Here is a 15157-nt window from a genome sequence, read left to right as displayed (position 1 = left end):
CAGACCGAGGTCTAAAAGAAACGCAGGAGACACATATGGAAGCCATTTCTCCACGCTGCCTGAGTAATTTCGTTTGTTTGAGTATGGGCTTTTAGTTTTAAACAAGTCAGAAAGAAGATGCCCGATTTGCCGATTGCCTGTCCAAGGCTGGAGCTGGACCTGGGATTCATGGAAATTACAGCTTTCAGAACCAATTCAAACACCAGTCTCAGCAGGGGAACTGCTTTACCTGCAGCCTTCAATCAGCAGCAATGACATGGTACTCATCTAAATATATAGATAATTCAATCAACAAGAGTGTAAATAGATTAATTCAGAGAGGAATTAGAGACATTTACATATTTTGGACTATTCCCAATCCTGATGAATGAACCAGACCTTATAAGATGCCCTCAAGTCTTTGACCCCAGTCAATCAGATCAATAGTGTTTCTCCAGAACCTTCTGTTTTTATTTTGAGTCTATGTTTCTTATCGTGCTTTTGTTGAAGTCTCTACTGTTAGGAATGACTCTTTTTCATTTTTTTTGTCATGATCATCACTTGTATAAGTTGTGAGGTAATATGTTGTGAGTGAGGTTGAACACTGGACAGCATGCTCAAAGCAACCCGATGTGAATTATGGGAGTTGGTCCTTAATCCACAGTGTTACGTGCATACCGGTGGTGACCAGCGGTGACCAGCGGTCTCTGGGTAGAATCGCGTAAAAAAACGGTCAAGTGACTCTGGCACAAATCCAGATTCTACATCTACATTCAATACAGAAGACCCCACACTCTCATCCCACAAGTCAGTGCAGCGGTCTCTAACCTCTATGGGACATGGGACATGTTTCCCAGAAACTAGTACTGTGTCCCATGACTTTTGGCAAGTCAGTGTACAAGATTTTGGCCTGAAATGCATTGTTTAGATCTCGTTTCAGTGGATGACCACATGCAGGAAGCTGTTGAGCCAAATAGCCCTTAGAGGTAACTTGCAGATTTTTTTTATTTTTTAGATCCTGGTTTAACTATATTTTTTATTGCATTGATCTCTTTTTAAGTATGCGTAGGTTTACTGTTGTGTTTGGATATAAAATAAAATATATATTTAGCTATTTTTGTAACTGTTTTGTGGACATGGTGACCCCAGCTCCATTCCCCGCCACCATAAAGCAATCTGAGACAGAATTCTTCATAACAGCATTCCTCTATAAGGCCCCATTTCCCACCAAACAACACTCAGTGTATCTGTTTAGATCAGTAAGACTGAACTGAAGACGTTTTGACAAATCAGTGGAATTACGCTTTAATGTGTGGACCTCTCAGGCTGGAGGATGCGTGACCTTGTCCAGGTTTCACCCAGTCATAACACGAGGACACGGATCCCCATAAATCTTGCCCACGGCTCTTTGGTTTGTTTGGCTGGGGTTGGTTTATCCTCTCTGCCTCGTCAGGACATCACTCTGCCATGTGATAAACACTCGCCACGGTGCGTTTCAGCCTGACCTGCCATATGCCTGGCAATCTTCTGCTGAACATTGAGAAAGAGAGTTTAGGTGCCAGGATGGGCCATTTGCTTAACAGTTGTGTAATTATCAAAATAGGAATAGTATTTTTTTTAGCTATTCATAATATTTAGAATACTTTTAAGACATTTTCCATCTTAATCACTTTTTATTTTCACTTACTTCACTTTCCTGTCACGCATGAGTCCACCCTGTTATGGCAAGCTGCACTACATGGTGACAATTTTAGTGAAAACTGGCATTTGATGAAAACATGGTTGACTTGCAGACATGTTAAACTTTTTAATTCCCATGATATTTTACCACAACAGGGTGAACCACTGAAGCTTCACCCTTAGGTTTATCTAAGTATAAAGACCATAGGAAATATATTAAATTAAGGCTAAAGATGCAGCAGCGACTGTCTTCAGTTCCTTGAATATAAAACAGTATGAAGTTTGTGATGTGCCTGATTAAGTATCAAAGGGGCGGGGTTATTCCGAGATGACAAGGTGTACAGGGAATTATTGGACACAATTTGTTTAAATAGATTGATATTTAAATATAGTCAGTACCAGTCAAAAGTTTGGATACACCTTAAACTTAGTGGGTTCTCCTTGTTTTAAAATGTACTTTATAGATTAATACTACTACTCATCCAAACTGTTATTAAAAAATATGGACTAATTTATTAAAAAAATGACAGCTGTGCTGAACTTAATTGCTTGAATTTCTTGTCCTCTTAATGTGTTTGAGAGCATCAGTTGTAAAGTTGTGAAGAGGTAGAGTTGGTATACAGTGAATAGCTCTATTTGAGTAATGCTCTAATCCATATTATAGCAAGAACTACTTAACTAAGTAAAGAAAAAAAAAATGAAAGTCAGTCAATCTGAAAAAAAAAATTGATGGTCGCAAAGACCATCAAAAACGTTATCATAAAACTAGATCTGTTTTGAATGATCAATTATTATCAATTAATTATATTAATTTGGCTTATTATTTCATAATCAGTACTCCATGCTGATGTAAAGCATAAGCTGTTTTCCCTGTTGTGGTAAAATATCACAGTAAATTTTAGAAGAATGACTTTAAAACAGAACATGGTCACCATTAACATTTTAACACATCCTCAACTCTAGGTCAAACTAGTTTATGTAGTGTATTAGTTACTGATAGTTACTGCAGTATTTTGAGCAAATTCTTACACAGCATGTTACTGTAGACCTGATAAGTAGTGGTAATGGTTCAGTGTGGGGTAAATGCTGGAGTAACCATCTAGAGTGCCATCTACTCAAGGCCAATTCTGCTCTGTCAGGGCTCCAGTAGCCAAAGGACAACTACATGAACAGAATTTGAACCGTGCTTAGCCTGCTGGACCAAAAATATTTTTTTATAGATTAAATTTACAGTATAGATACTCAAATAAATATCAAAGCCACTAATTGCTGCTAGCAAGTTACTGTGCATTTTACAGTGTTCTTTTTACAGTGCAATTTGCATTACAATTGTCCACCTTGTGCAGATTGCATGACAGGAAATAAAAAGTTTAAATATTAAGTTATTAGGCAGACAAATATGCCTGTTTTATTTATCTATTTCATAAGTCTTATAAAATTGTAATTTTCATCTGAAGTCTTATAAGTATCATGAGAAGTCATCAAGTTATTTCTTAAGGTTTTGAGTTACAGTATATTGATTTTGACTCATAAGCCAGTGGTGTAATTAAGGTCAAACTGGTCATAATGGTAGCTGTTCTTAAGTTTCTGCAGAAACTTTCTCAGCAGAGGAGTTCCTCCTGCAGCAGGCAGGAGTTATTGTGAGTGGTGTGGAGGAGTGAATGGGGAGTTTCCTGTATCGCTGGGCAGATGTTCCAGTTGTGGAGGAGTCTGAAGCTCTCAGTCATCGGAAATGCATCACTTCAGCTCAGCAGGACGACCAGTGACTCACACCGTTCCTGACCCCAGGCTATAAACCCCACTCTGGGACACGCTAGAGCTGAGCTGCAGAGCTGCAGATCCAACAGGGTTGGTCTGAATCCACCCAGAGCACAAACTCTCAACTCCTCACTCTCAACTCCTCACTCTCAACTCCTGAGCTGATTAAACACTGTTCTAAATCTCAGAAACTACAGCTGGAACATGGAGAAGCTGCTGCTGTGGACGACATTCCTCACTGCTGCTCTGAGTGCCGTGTGCTCCACTGTGCTTCAGAGAAGAATGGAGTTCACTGAAGCTATGGTAAGAACTTTAAGACGTTTGTGTTATATACGGAATATCTGTTATAGGAATATATTGATATGATGTATAATGCTGAATTTGATATACTATTAGATGAGAAATATTGTGAAATATTCACAATACAATAATATGTATTGTTAAATTATGACTACATATAATGTTGAACGAGAAATATACAAAGATATATGAGGAATAAATAAAATGTTATGTAAGGGATATATACAGCATAATATATGAGTAGTATATAGGATTATATGAGGAATATATATACAATTTTATAGAAGAAATGCATAATGTTATGCAAAGGCATAAATAATGATATATGAGGAATGTATGTTGTTATGCAACAGTGCTGTGTGAGGAATATGTAATGTTATGTTAATATGTAATTATATATTTCCTATATATAGGAAATATGTATAATGATATATGTATAATACTTTATATAATGAATCTGTGTTGTGTGGGTGCAGAATTATCTAAAACAGTTTGGGTATCTGGACACTCCACTGGATCTGGAGGTGCAAGCACACTGGAGCGATGAAGAAATCAAAGAAGCTCTCAGGTACTGATTTTTTCATGTATGATTTTTTTTTATTTTTCAATGCTATGAACTGTCTTAAAACAAATAAAAAAATTCTGTTGTGGTCAGTCTGTTTCAGAGGGTGTCAGAGCTGCCGATCACTGGACAGATTGATGAAGCTACTATTGGGCAGATGAGGCAGCCTCGCTGTGGGGTGGAAGACCCTTTCAACCAAAAGTCCATGAGATACAGGACGTTCGGTGGTAAGTATCAGAAAAACAGTCAGCATCATATATGTTAGGTAGGATTACTTTTTATTCCATATAGATTATAGTTGTGTGCTGCACAGTAAAGGTGTCTAAAGCGTTCTGCACGCTCTTTATTTATATGTGGATTAGGATTTGCCTTTATTCCTGCATATGAACACTGTACTATATCTTGTAGAACTATTATCTGAAATAATAACTGTCTATTCAACAGGAGTGCACAGAAGAGGTGCAATCTTACTTTGCTGTTTTTCAACTCTTAATGGGTTTTGAATGAGGGCAGCCATTCAGAATAGGGCTCATGTTTCTTATCACAGTCTTGCAGGAACAGAAAGTGTGTCATTGCTGTAAAAAGTGACCCAATCTTTGCATACAACTGGACATATATGCATTATACAGAATGCACAAATCAAACTAATAATACAAATAAACTTTAAGACATTAGCAGAGTGGAAGAAATGTTATGTGATAGGATGTAAAATCCATATATAAAATGCAGTGTTTATGATATTTCCATTTAATGGTATTTGATTGCATAATACATTCATTACTGCATTTCATTTGTGCTACAAGATTTACCTCATTACTAGCCCTATATTAATCTTCTTAAAACTTTGGAATGCATTATTATATTATTATATATATTATTAAACTAAATTATGCTGAGCAGATAAAGCATTAAATAAACTGGGTAAATACTGTCTGCAATCAAAGAAAAAATAAAAGAGTGTATTTTTATATTTTGCACACTGTCTCTACTTTTTCTAAGTTGACGTTGTACAAGTGTGTGGTACACACAAAGTATAGATGCAGAGAAAACACTGCTGACTCTGATCTCTGCTGGACAGCTGTGAGTTTTCTTCATGCTGGCTGAGTTCAAGTCTGAACATGAACTAGCGAAGGTCCTCTAATCTTGGCAGGGAATGTAGAGTAGGGGAGGGGGGGGTGATTTGTTGACTGTGTTCTTGATTCCAGGAAAATGAGTCATGTTGGACCGGGCCGTGTGGGACCGTTCTTCTGTTTACTTTAACATTTCAGCAGCTAGAATTTGTTCTGCAGAGGGAATAACTGAAATAAAGCTTATTACACCTATTAATACTGTACTACAGGTTTAGGACCTTTAATGCAGTTTTACTGAACAGTTTATTTATTTATTTTTAAAGTTTCCTGAATTTGTTTATTGTTGTCTATTCTGCAGGAGTTTGGAGGAGGAGGAGCCTCACTTATCGCATTTATAATTACACCCCTGATATGGGAAAGGCAGCCACCCAGCGGGCCATCCGTTCTGCCTTTAAGTACTGGAGTGACGTCACTCCCCTGAGCTTTAAGGAGATCGACTACGGCCGTGCAGACATCAGAATCTCATTCCATACGAGAGAAGGCTGTCCCTCACCTTTTGATGGGCCAGGTAACATTTCAGATTGTGGAATATACTTGACACTTTTTTTATTATAATACACAATATTATAGCAATGGGTGTAAAGTGAATTAGCTGAATAATATATTAATTGGACATGTGGACATATGGGGTCCTAGCCTACACACTGCAAAAAACGCATCATGATGCTCAATGCTTCAACAGTCCATCAGCAGTCTATTTTCATGACTTGCATCTGCGTTGTTTAAATAACAGCGGCGTTTGTGAACATATCTATGCCGATGGGCTTGGTAGCAACGCACATTCAACACGCATACACCCGACTCCTTAAACACATATACATGCAACAATGCACATACTCAATTTATACATCAACAATGAACAGAATATAAAATAACATTACTGTTCCTGTAAATGACCTGCTCACGCATCTTTACACCAGGGACCTGCAGGTCAGTGCACCATTAAAATACCAATCTGCCAAAGTTAGAGCACACCTGCAAGTGAAACACTGATTGGTTTATGTCACATTAACCCCAAAATACATGATTAAATAGAAGAAAGTGCAAAGTGTACTTTTCCCATCGTTATGATACCAAAGACACTAACACCCTTAATCAAGCTGTGCAGTACATGGTTAATGGTTCGCCTACAGATTGCTAAAATAGGGCCCCATGGTGTATATTAAATCTAAAAGAAATTTAAGCAATACAATTCTGCCCGTTCAGAGACTTAAGGCAGTGTTAGTTAAATCAGGTTAGATGGATTTGGTCGTCTCTATTTGTTGGTCGTCTCCACCAAGACTCATATTACCATCAGAGTATATGCAATCTATACCAATCTAGCAGCCCTGTAACACTCTGCATTTAAATCACAGAAATATCACATATTGTGATCATTACTGAAACTAAATTACTGTCTAGACCATAGGTTTTTGCTTGCAGTAGACATGCATAAACATGTTAATGCTGAGCTTGCAAAAATGTCAAATTGAACAGAGGTTGAGAAATGGCTAAGAAACTATAACATATGTTTATTTTTCAAAGTCACTCCCCTGAGCTGTAGAGATGTCCCCCTATATTATTTAAGCGGCTCTATATCATTTCACACAACCCACTTTCCAGTCCAGGAAAGTTTTGGAGTTCGTTGGAAAGCTCTGAAATTTGGGCATTCCCTTAAAAACCAATGTTCCTTAAACTATGAGCTCAGATCCTACGCTACTGCCAGTGGGCAACCTCAGGAGAACCTCTGCTGGAATGCCAGGCATAACACGGCAGGGGTGTCTTATGGAACGGCAGTCTTCAATTAGCTTTCGCGCTTCACTGGTTTTAAAGCTTTTGACCACAACTGTCGCAACTACAGGCCAGCGCAGTAAGACCGTGGTCAGCAAACCTGGACATCCTGAACATCTTCTGTGTTGCAGAGTTCGGCTGTGACTGTATCCTGCCACATGTTCATCAGCCGCTGTATGTGTTGTCTTCAGAAGTTCTTAACTTGGAAGATGAGGCCTAGTTTTTTCACTGTTTTCTTGTCACATTATGTCTGTGATGCTACATTAATGCAGAAAAATACATCAAGATCTTAGAACAACAAGACAACATCTTTTCCAGGGACATCCATTTATTTTTCAACAAGAAAAATCACATGCTGCACACATTACAAAAGCATGGCTGTGGACGTAAAGGGTACAGGTACTGGACTGGCCCTCCTGCAGTGCTGACCTGTCTTTGAAACTGTAAAAGTATAAATGGGTTGCTTGCCTGAAATGCAGGAATGGATGTACATAATATTAACTAATGAAACCTTTACAAAGTTATTTTCATTTTCTAATAATATTCAAATTTAATAGGTAATTATGTAATGAATCACACAGTACATCATACATTAATCTATCTTTTTCAACTTATTTTCATGTTTAGTTGAGCCAGTAGGTAATGAGGTAAGGGGAATTCTGATGGAATAGTTCTTGCTTGGGGCAAGTTTCCAACTCTGTCCTTGTTAAAGACCTAATTAGTTGAATCAGATTCACTGAGAGCTGAAAAAAAAATACTGAAACTATAATTTTCCAGCTGTGCTGAGATATCAGAACCCATGCCTACGGGGCAGCCCTGCTAATCCAGTGCTGTGATGTTCTTTATAGATGCTCAGAATATAACCTTGAATCTCGTCCTGTCTGCAGGTCATGTGCTCGCTCATGCAGAAGCCCCTACCTCAGGGATTGTTCACTTTGATGAAGATGAGTTCTGGACAGAGGGCAAATACTACGGCTCCAACCTACGCATCGTGGCAGCCCATGAGATAGGCCACGCCCTGGGTCTCGGCCATTCCCAGTATAAGAGCGCTCTGATGGCTGCACACTACACTGGATACAAGGCCAACTTCAGACTGCACCCGGATGACATCAGAGGAATCCAGGCGTTATATGGTAATATTTGTGTGGAGGAGCCAGTGAGGTCTGTTTCTGGTTATTTGTGTTCTCAGAATACGTACTTATGCCGCATATTACAACCCAGTGTGGACAGCACAGCGGATGGTAATGATAATTGGTAATCAGAATTTTTCAATGTGAAAGGACAAGACACTTACTGGATATACACATGGTCTCCTAGGACAATAGAGTGTCCCATTCTATTGGTCAATGCTTACAAGCCAAAAGTCATGGACAGCAGTATATAAACCATTCAAGAAGTGTTACCTCAGGGGATGGATTGGGAACACCCACACGCATGTGTGTGAGTTGTAAGATGTACGCATGTGTGTAAGTTGTAAGATGTTATCATGTTAGTGAAGTTCAAGACCGTCCAGCATGCTCAAGGCCACATAAATTTTGGGAGTTGAGAGATAAAACAATGCCTGATAATAGGTGCCAGACAGGACGGAACTGGACGTTCCATTTTAGAAGTTTAGAAGTACAGGAGATTAACATTCCTCAATCCAGTGTTACATGTGTACCAGAGATATGTCACAGAAGGCTAATATTACCACAAACAGTGTCCATGGGACGTGACAAAAGTCTAGTTAATTGTATGTCATTTCTGTCCATAAATCCATTCTGTTCCATAATTTGGCTTGTCAGTGTTGTCCACAACTAGGCTTAGTCACCCAATCTGAAAACAGTCTGTATGTAGTAAAAGTTGAACATTCCATTTTCTCCCATTAAATATAAATCATATCCTAATCTTAGATAAAAGCTCTTGAGTGAGTCAGATTTCTAGAAATGATGTGGAAACTTAATTTATCATCAGCTGTAAATTTATAAATGATCTGTGTTTCACTTTTGCTCAGGTAAAAGAATCTCGGGTACGACCACAGATGAAAATATTTTCACCTCACACCCAACAACCAACTCGCCTTTTCCCAGAAGAGAGGTTCCAGACCCATGCGATGCCAAACTGGACGCCATAATGCTGGGTAAGGAAGTAAGGTCGTCAACTCTTCAAAACATGAGGAGAATTATGAGGGTTTATTTGCAGTAGAATGAGCAGCACCTGGTTTTGTGGATTGGTACAGGTCCCTGGAGTAAGACCTTTGCCTTCAGTGGAAACTACGTCTGGACCATCACAGATTTGGGACACAACCCTCCCATTAAGATCAACCAGCTGTGGAAAGGGCTGCCCGGGAACCTGAATGCAGCTGTGTACTCTCAGAGAACCAATAAAACCTACTTTCTAAAAGGTACGGATATTTATATATATACACTGTATGAACATTTTTATGACTTCCTTTTTTAAACCCACATGCATTGATGCATAATCAGTCCCCATTTGCCGCTACACTATACAGAAAAAAAAATATTGAGACTCATACACCTTATACCTAGAGGAGCTTCTTGTATGACATTCCAGCTGCATTTGTATGGAGTCTGTCCCCCTTTGCAGCTGCACTACATAGAAAAGTATTAGGTGTGTCCCAATAACTTTGTTTATAATATGTTTTTAGGTTTTCCACACTTAATATAATTTTAATATTTGTTTGCCTTCAAAAAAGTTATATTTGTTATTTTAGTCAGACATAGTAATAAAAATAAAAGTTTTTTTAATCAGAAAAAAATTACAAAAAAGCAAAAACAAAAAAGATATCTGTAGAGGTCAAAAACAAAAGTGCAAAGGGCAGATTACATATATTTAAAAATGTCTAGGTGTTCATTCGCTTTTATTAATTTGATAAAAACTAAAATATAACATGTTTGCTGCAAAGATTATTCCACGTTTTATGTTTTGTTATTTACTGTATTTGTTTATTTAGCACATAATAAGAAATTGTTTCTAAAATGTGCAAAAAGTGTTTAATTTAAGATTCGTTGAGACATTTCACTAATAAACAACTGGTCATTTGAATAGGAGTGCAAACAAAAGTGTCAGTACTCTCATTATGTGTTTATCTAGTCATTTTCACTACTGACTAAATGCACTATAAAGTTTAATAGGTTGTTAAAAACTTAAGAGAACTGAATCACAGTTCAGGACGTCAGATAAAGTGTCACAGTTTGAATAAGACAGGATGTGATGATGTCTGCTGTGATGGTTTTGGAAAATGGGGAAAAGCTGTGTTCCTCAAACTGCTGCATTCTTGTTCAAACACACGTGATGTTCTTGGACTTTTTAATGACTAACAAACAGCTCAGTGTGAGTCATGCTGCTGTTACCGGGCTTCAGCTGTAAACACTGTAGCATTACAGCAATAATGTTAATATTAATGGAGATTATATAAATTAAACAGTAGTGAGTGACCAGTATGCTTTCAAATGGCCAGACTGGAGAAAGTGAATCACTGTAGATTTACTGATTCACCCTGTGAAGCATTTTGAAGAAATACAAACCAGTGTCCACCATATAAATACCAAGCTGATTAACCGGTGCTTTAATCACTTTGACTGGATGTGCATAATGTTTCAATTTTAGTCAATAACTTAATTATACTACTTAACTCTAAATGTCAGGTAAAAGTTAGGCTTTAAAATGTCTGCAGCTATTGTTTTTAGAGACTAATCATGTCATGGATCTGTCTTGTGACAAAATACATTGGTAAACCTTCAGTAACATTAATATTTAAAGTTTAAATAGGGAATGTTTAAAGTAAAATGATGATTCTAAAGTAATTTACAGACCATCTCCCCATTACTCAGCATAGGTATTAGGCTCCAATGATGTTGTCTTGTAGGAAGCACATACTAGCCCTTATTCTCTCAGCTCAGCACTGGAAGCATTGTATGATAGGGAAGACCTAGCTAGTGGGTGGTAAATTAAAGATAAAGAATTGTAAACAGATCATTGGTCCTCCTTGATTCTTTTCTTTACTGTAAAATGCTCCCCTCTACCCAACAGGTGACAAAGTATGGCGGTATACAAACTTCCAGCTTGACCTGGGATACCCCAAAGAGCTGAGGAGGATCCCAGCAAACATCGATGCAGCTCTGTATTATGAGAAGAACAAGAAAATATTCTTTTTAAAGGTACCTTGCAGATCCACCAACATTTTCCAGATGTACACACTGCAGTTAGAACTTACGACCACAAGGGGGCAGTCACATTACAGCAATAGGAACACACTCGGTCCTCTGGACCAGCACAACACAATCACATCCAGCCACATAAGCCTCCAGAACAGTGGGTTAGGCCCAGTCTTGGACTACATGTCTTGGACTATGGATGGAGATTATATATTGAATATATGAGGCTGTGGTAAGGTTACCCCAATATAGCCCTTTAAAAGATGTGGAATGTTCCTTACAGCACTCTGGCTGTCCTTTACTTGACATTACACATACTGAACATTCTGAAAACATCATTACAGCACAGTGTGTGAATGTGTGTTCATTCATCTGAGCTTATTTACAGAAAATAGGGGTGCTGGGTTAGTAACTCATCTTAGTAACTTCTGGAGCTCTGTTATGTTCCCTAGATCTGGTTCTGACCTGATTTGTAAAACAAAATGTTAATAATATTTATGAAATTGTTGTTGTAATGTTTCTGTTACATCAGGATTTCAACCTTCAAATTTTTAGACATGTCATCTGTTTCTTATAATAAGAAACAAACATGAAATAATTGCTCACTTAATTTATTTGAACAGGTGCACAGTATATTATTTATAAAAAGTGCAATGAAAAGTGTATATAAATCTGTATAAAACTATATAAAGAGAACTATCATCCAAACATTTTCCAGTCCTACTCTACAAGTGCATAAAAAAATGTATATAACTAAAAAATACTTTATTTCAATAATTCAGTTCAAATGTGAAACTATACCACAGAGTGGTTCATGCTTCTCTCTGCTGACAACTTTTATGGAGATGTGGATTTTATTTTCCAGCAGGACTGGGCACACTGCCCACACTGCCAAAAGTACCTTATATAATATTCCAAGTTTATAAAACACTGATTTTGGGGTTTTCATTGTCTGTAAGCCATAATCATCAACAATAAAATAAATAAACACTTAAAATAGATATCTCTGTGTTTAATACATCTATATAATATATGAGTTTCACATTTTGAACTGAATTACTGAAATAAAGTAACTTTAAATAAAATTAAGGAACTTCATGAGCTGAAACATATGAACAAGAACAAATATAAAAGCTATATGGTATATATATATATATATATATATATATATATATATATATATATATATATATATATATATATATATATATATATATATTTTTTTTTTTTTTTTTTTTTTTTTTTTTTTTTTTTTGTATTAATTGTTCTTTTTCCTCCAGGGCTCTGGTTACTGGCAGTGGGATGAAATGGCCTACAATGACCTCAGCATCTACCCCAAACCCATCTCCCGCCTTTTCACCGGAGCCCCGTCCAGACCGGACGCAGCGCTCACATGGACCAATGGAAAGGTCTACTTCTTCAAGGGTGACAAGTACTGGCGCATGAGTGACCAGCTGATTGTTGAACCCGGTTACCCCCTCAGCAAGCGAGAGCGCTGGATGAGATGCAACCACTGAGCCACTAGAGTGCAGCAGAGAGCTGAGAACTGCAGTGAGCTCAGGAGGGCCTTCAGTGGCTGGATGACTGACTGTGTGAGGGACATTGTTTAGCAGATGTTCAGCAAATCTTCTGGGGTTTAGAAACGCAACCAACATGATGATTAGAGCATTCATATTGCGGCGTTAGGGAGCTGAGAATGGACAAAGCTTCAGGTTCTCTTTTGAGAAGAGTACCTGTGCTCGGCTCCTGGGGTCTCAGCTCAGTGGTGTTATTTACATGGTCACTAATTTCAGGGAACAAACTTCACAGATTCAGTTTTGTTGATGCACTGAGAAAGAGTTGAAAACACTTGAGAACGTTCTCGATTTCTGTATAATAATGTGTTTATTGTAGCAAAACTCATGTCAGCACCAAAATCTGCCTATGTAAAGATGATTAGGCTGATAGATGCTCATCCCAGAGCTTTTCTTTATATTTCAGAGCAAGGAGCGTCTCACTGGGTTTAGTTTTACTCAGAAATGCAGAGAAGCAGGGCATTACAGAAGAGTTTGAGTTATTATTATTATTAGGTTCTTCTGAACCATGAGGAATATCTCGTAATAACCACATTATAGTTGAAACCACCCTAGAAACCACCCTAGCAACTACCTGGTATAGTACATGACCATGCGGGGTCTGTATGCATGGTAGCTTTTACCTGGTATATCAAAGTAACCACCTAGCCAACATTAGCTAACTTTATTGCCTTAGCAAGTAGCTGGCGTTCCAAAGCAAACACCAGCAATACTTTAGCAAATGCTTTTGCAACCACCTAGAACACCTCAGGAACACCATATCACCCACTTAAAATCATCTTTCTTTCTTATTATATTTCAGAATCCACCTAAAAGATAATAGCAACAAAATAGCAACCACGAGTTTTCTCTACGAGTTTTCCTTGTGATCTCAGGATAAGTTGATAAAAAAATATTTTATATAAAATTTTGAGATAACGGGTTTTAATTATTATTAACTCACAATCTGTCTGAATATCCACAGAAACTTGTGTAAAGAAACATTTTAAATTTGTAAAATGTTTTTGCTGTTGCAGGAGGTTTTGGTGATGGCTTCAAAACTCAAATGAAGCTTTATTGTTTTTAATTCTCTATATTATTCTCTTTTCATTATCTCAGAATTATAAAATAAACCACACCCTATAATTAATCATTTCAGGTTTGATTTGATACGTATGTATAAATTTGTAGAAGATGTTTACATGTTTAACAACTAATAAATTTTACACAAAAGAAAACATTTTTTGTGTCTTCATCAATATACAGACGTATGACAGTGTTTGAACACCCTATTTAATTTAATGTTTAGGGATTATACATTTTGGTGATTAGAAGTAAAAAATAAATGATAATCTTTATACTAATAAAATGTACAATACTGGTGCATGTCAAAAAATTAGAAGAACATTGAAAAGTTTAACGTTTTAAATATTTAAATAATTCAGTTCAAAATGTGAATCTCATATATTAAACACAGAGTAATCTATTTTAAGCGTTTATTTCTTTAATTGTTGATGATTATGGCTTACAGCCAATGACCCAAAAATCAGAATATTATATAAGACCATATTGCTTATGCTTATATTTGGGGTTCCGTGTCTAAGAGGTTCAGGTCTATGGAAAATTTGAATGGGTTTTTCAAAAACTGGCCTCTATCACAGTCTGTGTTAAATAAATATGTTCAGAACCCTGTACGTTTTATTCTATGAACATTTACCTCCTAAACATCACTGAATCCTCTGAATTATGAGATCGTTTAAGAGTAGTAATGAGAAAAAAATGCTAGCTTTAAGCTAATGCTTAACTGACATCACAGCACAGCGGCAGGGAATGGCAGCGGACTCGATTCTGCGCAACACCAGCGGACTCCGGACGGATCGTGTTTTGGATTATTCTTTCTCTTCACAGAGGATCATTAAAGCATTTAAACAGGTAAAAAAAACTAGCAGTCTGGTTGTGTTGAGCAGTGTAGCTTCTGTGCTAGAGCTTTAAAAGGCAGATAATAAGAGAAAGTGAGCTTCAGCTGTTCCATGGTTCTCTGTTGGGTTTAGTATTTATTTAAGGTCATTAGTTTATACTAATTACAGCACACCTGACCCAAATAATCAACTAACTATCTGCCTTCACTGAGGCGAGCTAAGTGATACAGCAGTAAAAACTAGCCAGATAGTGTTACTCCAGAACCACAGAGCTAACCCAGCTAACTTAAGAGCCATAGTCTAAAATACTTAATGTAAAAAGGCAGTGTGTTTTTTTTCCACAGAAACA

The 15157-nt window shown here is 37.3% G+C and overlaps 1 protein-coding gene across 1 annotated transcript; it reads left to right on the top strand.

The window, feature by feature from the left end:
• The first annotated feature begins 3244 nt into the window (after positions 1 to 3244).
• Positions 3245 to 14125, top strand: mmp19 (matrix metallopeptidase 19). The gene is made up of 9 exons (XM_007229643.4): positions 3245 to 3720; positions 4194 to 4285; positions 4373 to 4506; positions 5708 to 5917; positions 8067 to 8312; positions 9173 to 9298; positions 9398 to 9562; positions 11212 to 11339; positions 12617 to 14125. The coding sequence occupies exons 1-9, from the start codon at positions 3622 to 3624 to the stop codon at positions 12851 to 12853; spliced, it is 1437 nt and encodes a 478-aa protein (XP_007229705.1). The 5' UTR covers positions 3245 to 3621; the 3' UTR covers positions 12854 to 14125.
• The last annotated feature ends 1032 nt before the right edge of the window (positions 14126 to 15157 follow it).

Source organism: Astyanax mexicanus, chromosome 24 (assembly GCF_023375975.1).
Source record: "Astyanax mexicanus isolate ESR-SI-001 chromosome 24, AstMex3_surface, whole genome shotgun sequence".
NCBI classification, from domain to species: domain Eukaryota; kingdom Metazoa; phylum Chordata; class Actinopteri; order Characiformes; family Acestrorhamphidae; genus Astyanax; species Astyanax mexicanus.
Note: the sequence above shows the minus strand (reverse complement) of the source record. Positions and strands in the feature narration are given on the sequence as shown.

Bases quoted from the DNA above. Each gene is read 5' to 3' on its own strand.
- mmp19 (XM_007229643.4), top strand. From the start codon at position 3,622: ATGGAGAAGCTGCTGCTGTGGACGACATTCCTCACTGCTGCTCTGAGT. The intron at 5,918-8,066 runs GTAACATTTCAG...TCCTGTCTGCAG, and splicing joins CTCACCTTTTGATGGGCCAG to GTCATGTGCTCGCTCATGCA. The intron at 8,313-9,172 runs GTAATATTTGTG...ACTTTTGCTCAG, and splicing joins AGGAATCCAGGCGTTATATG to GTAAAAGAATCTCGGGTACG.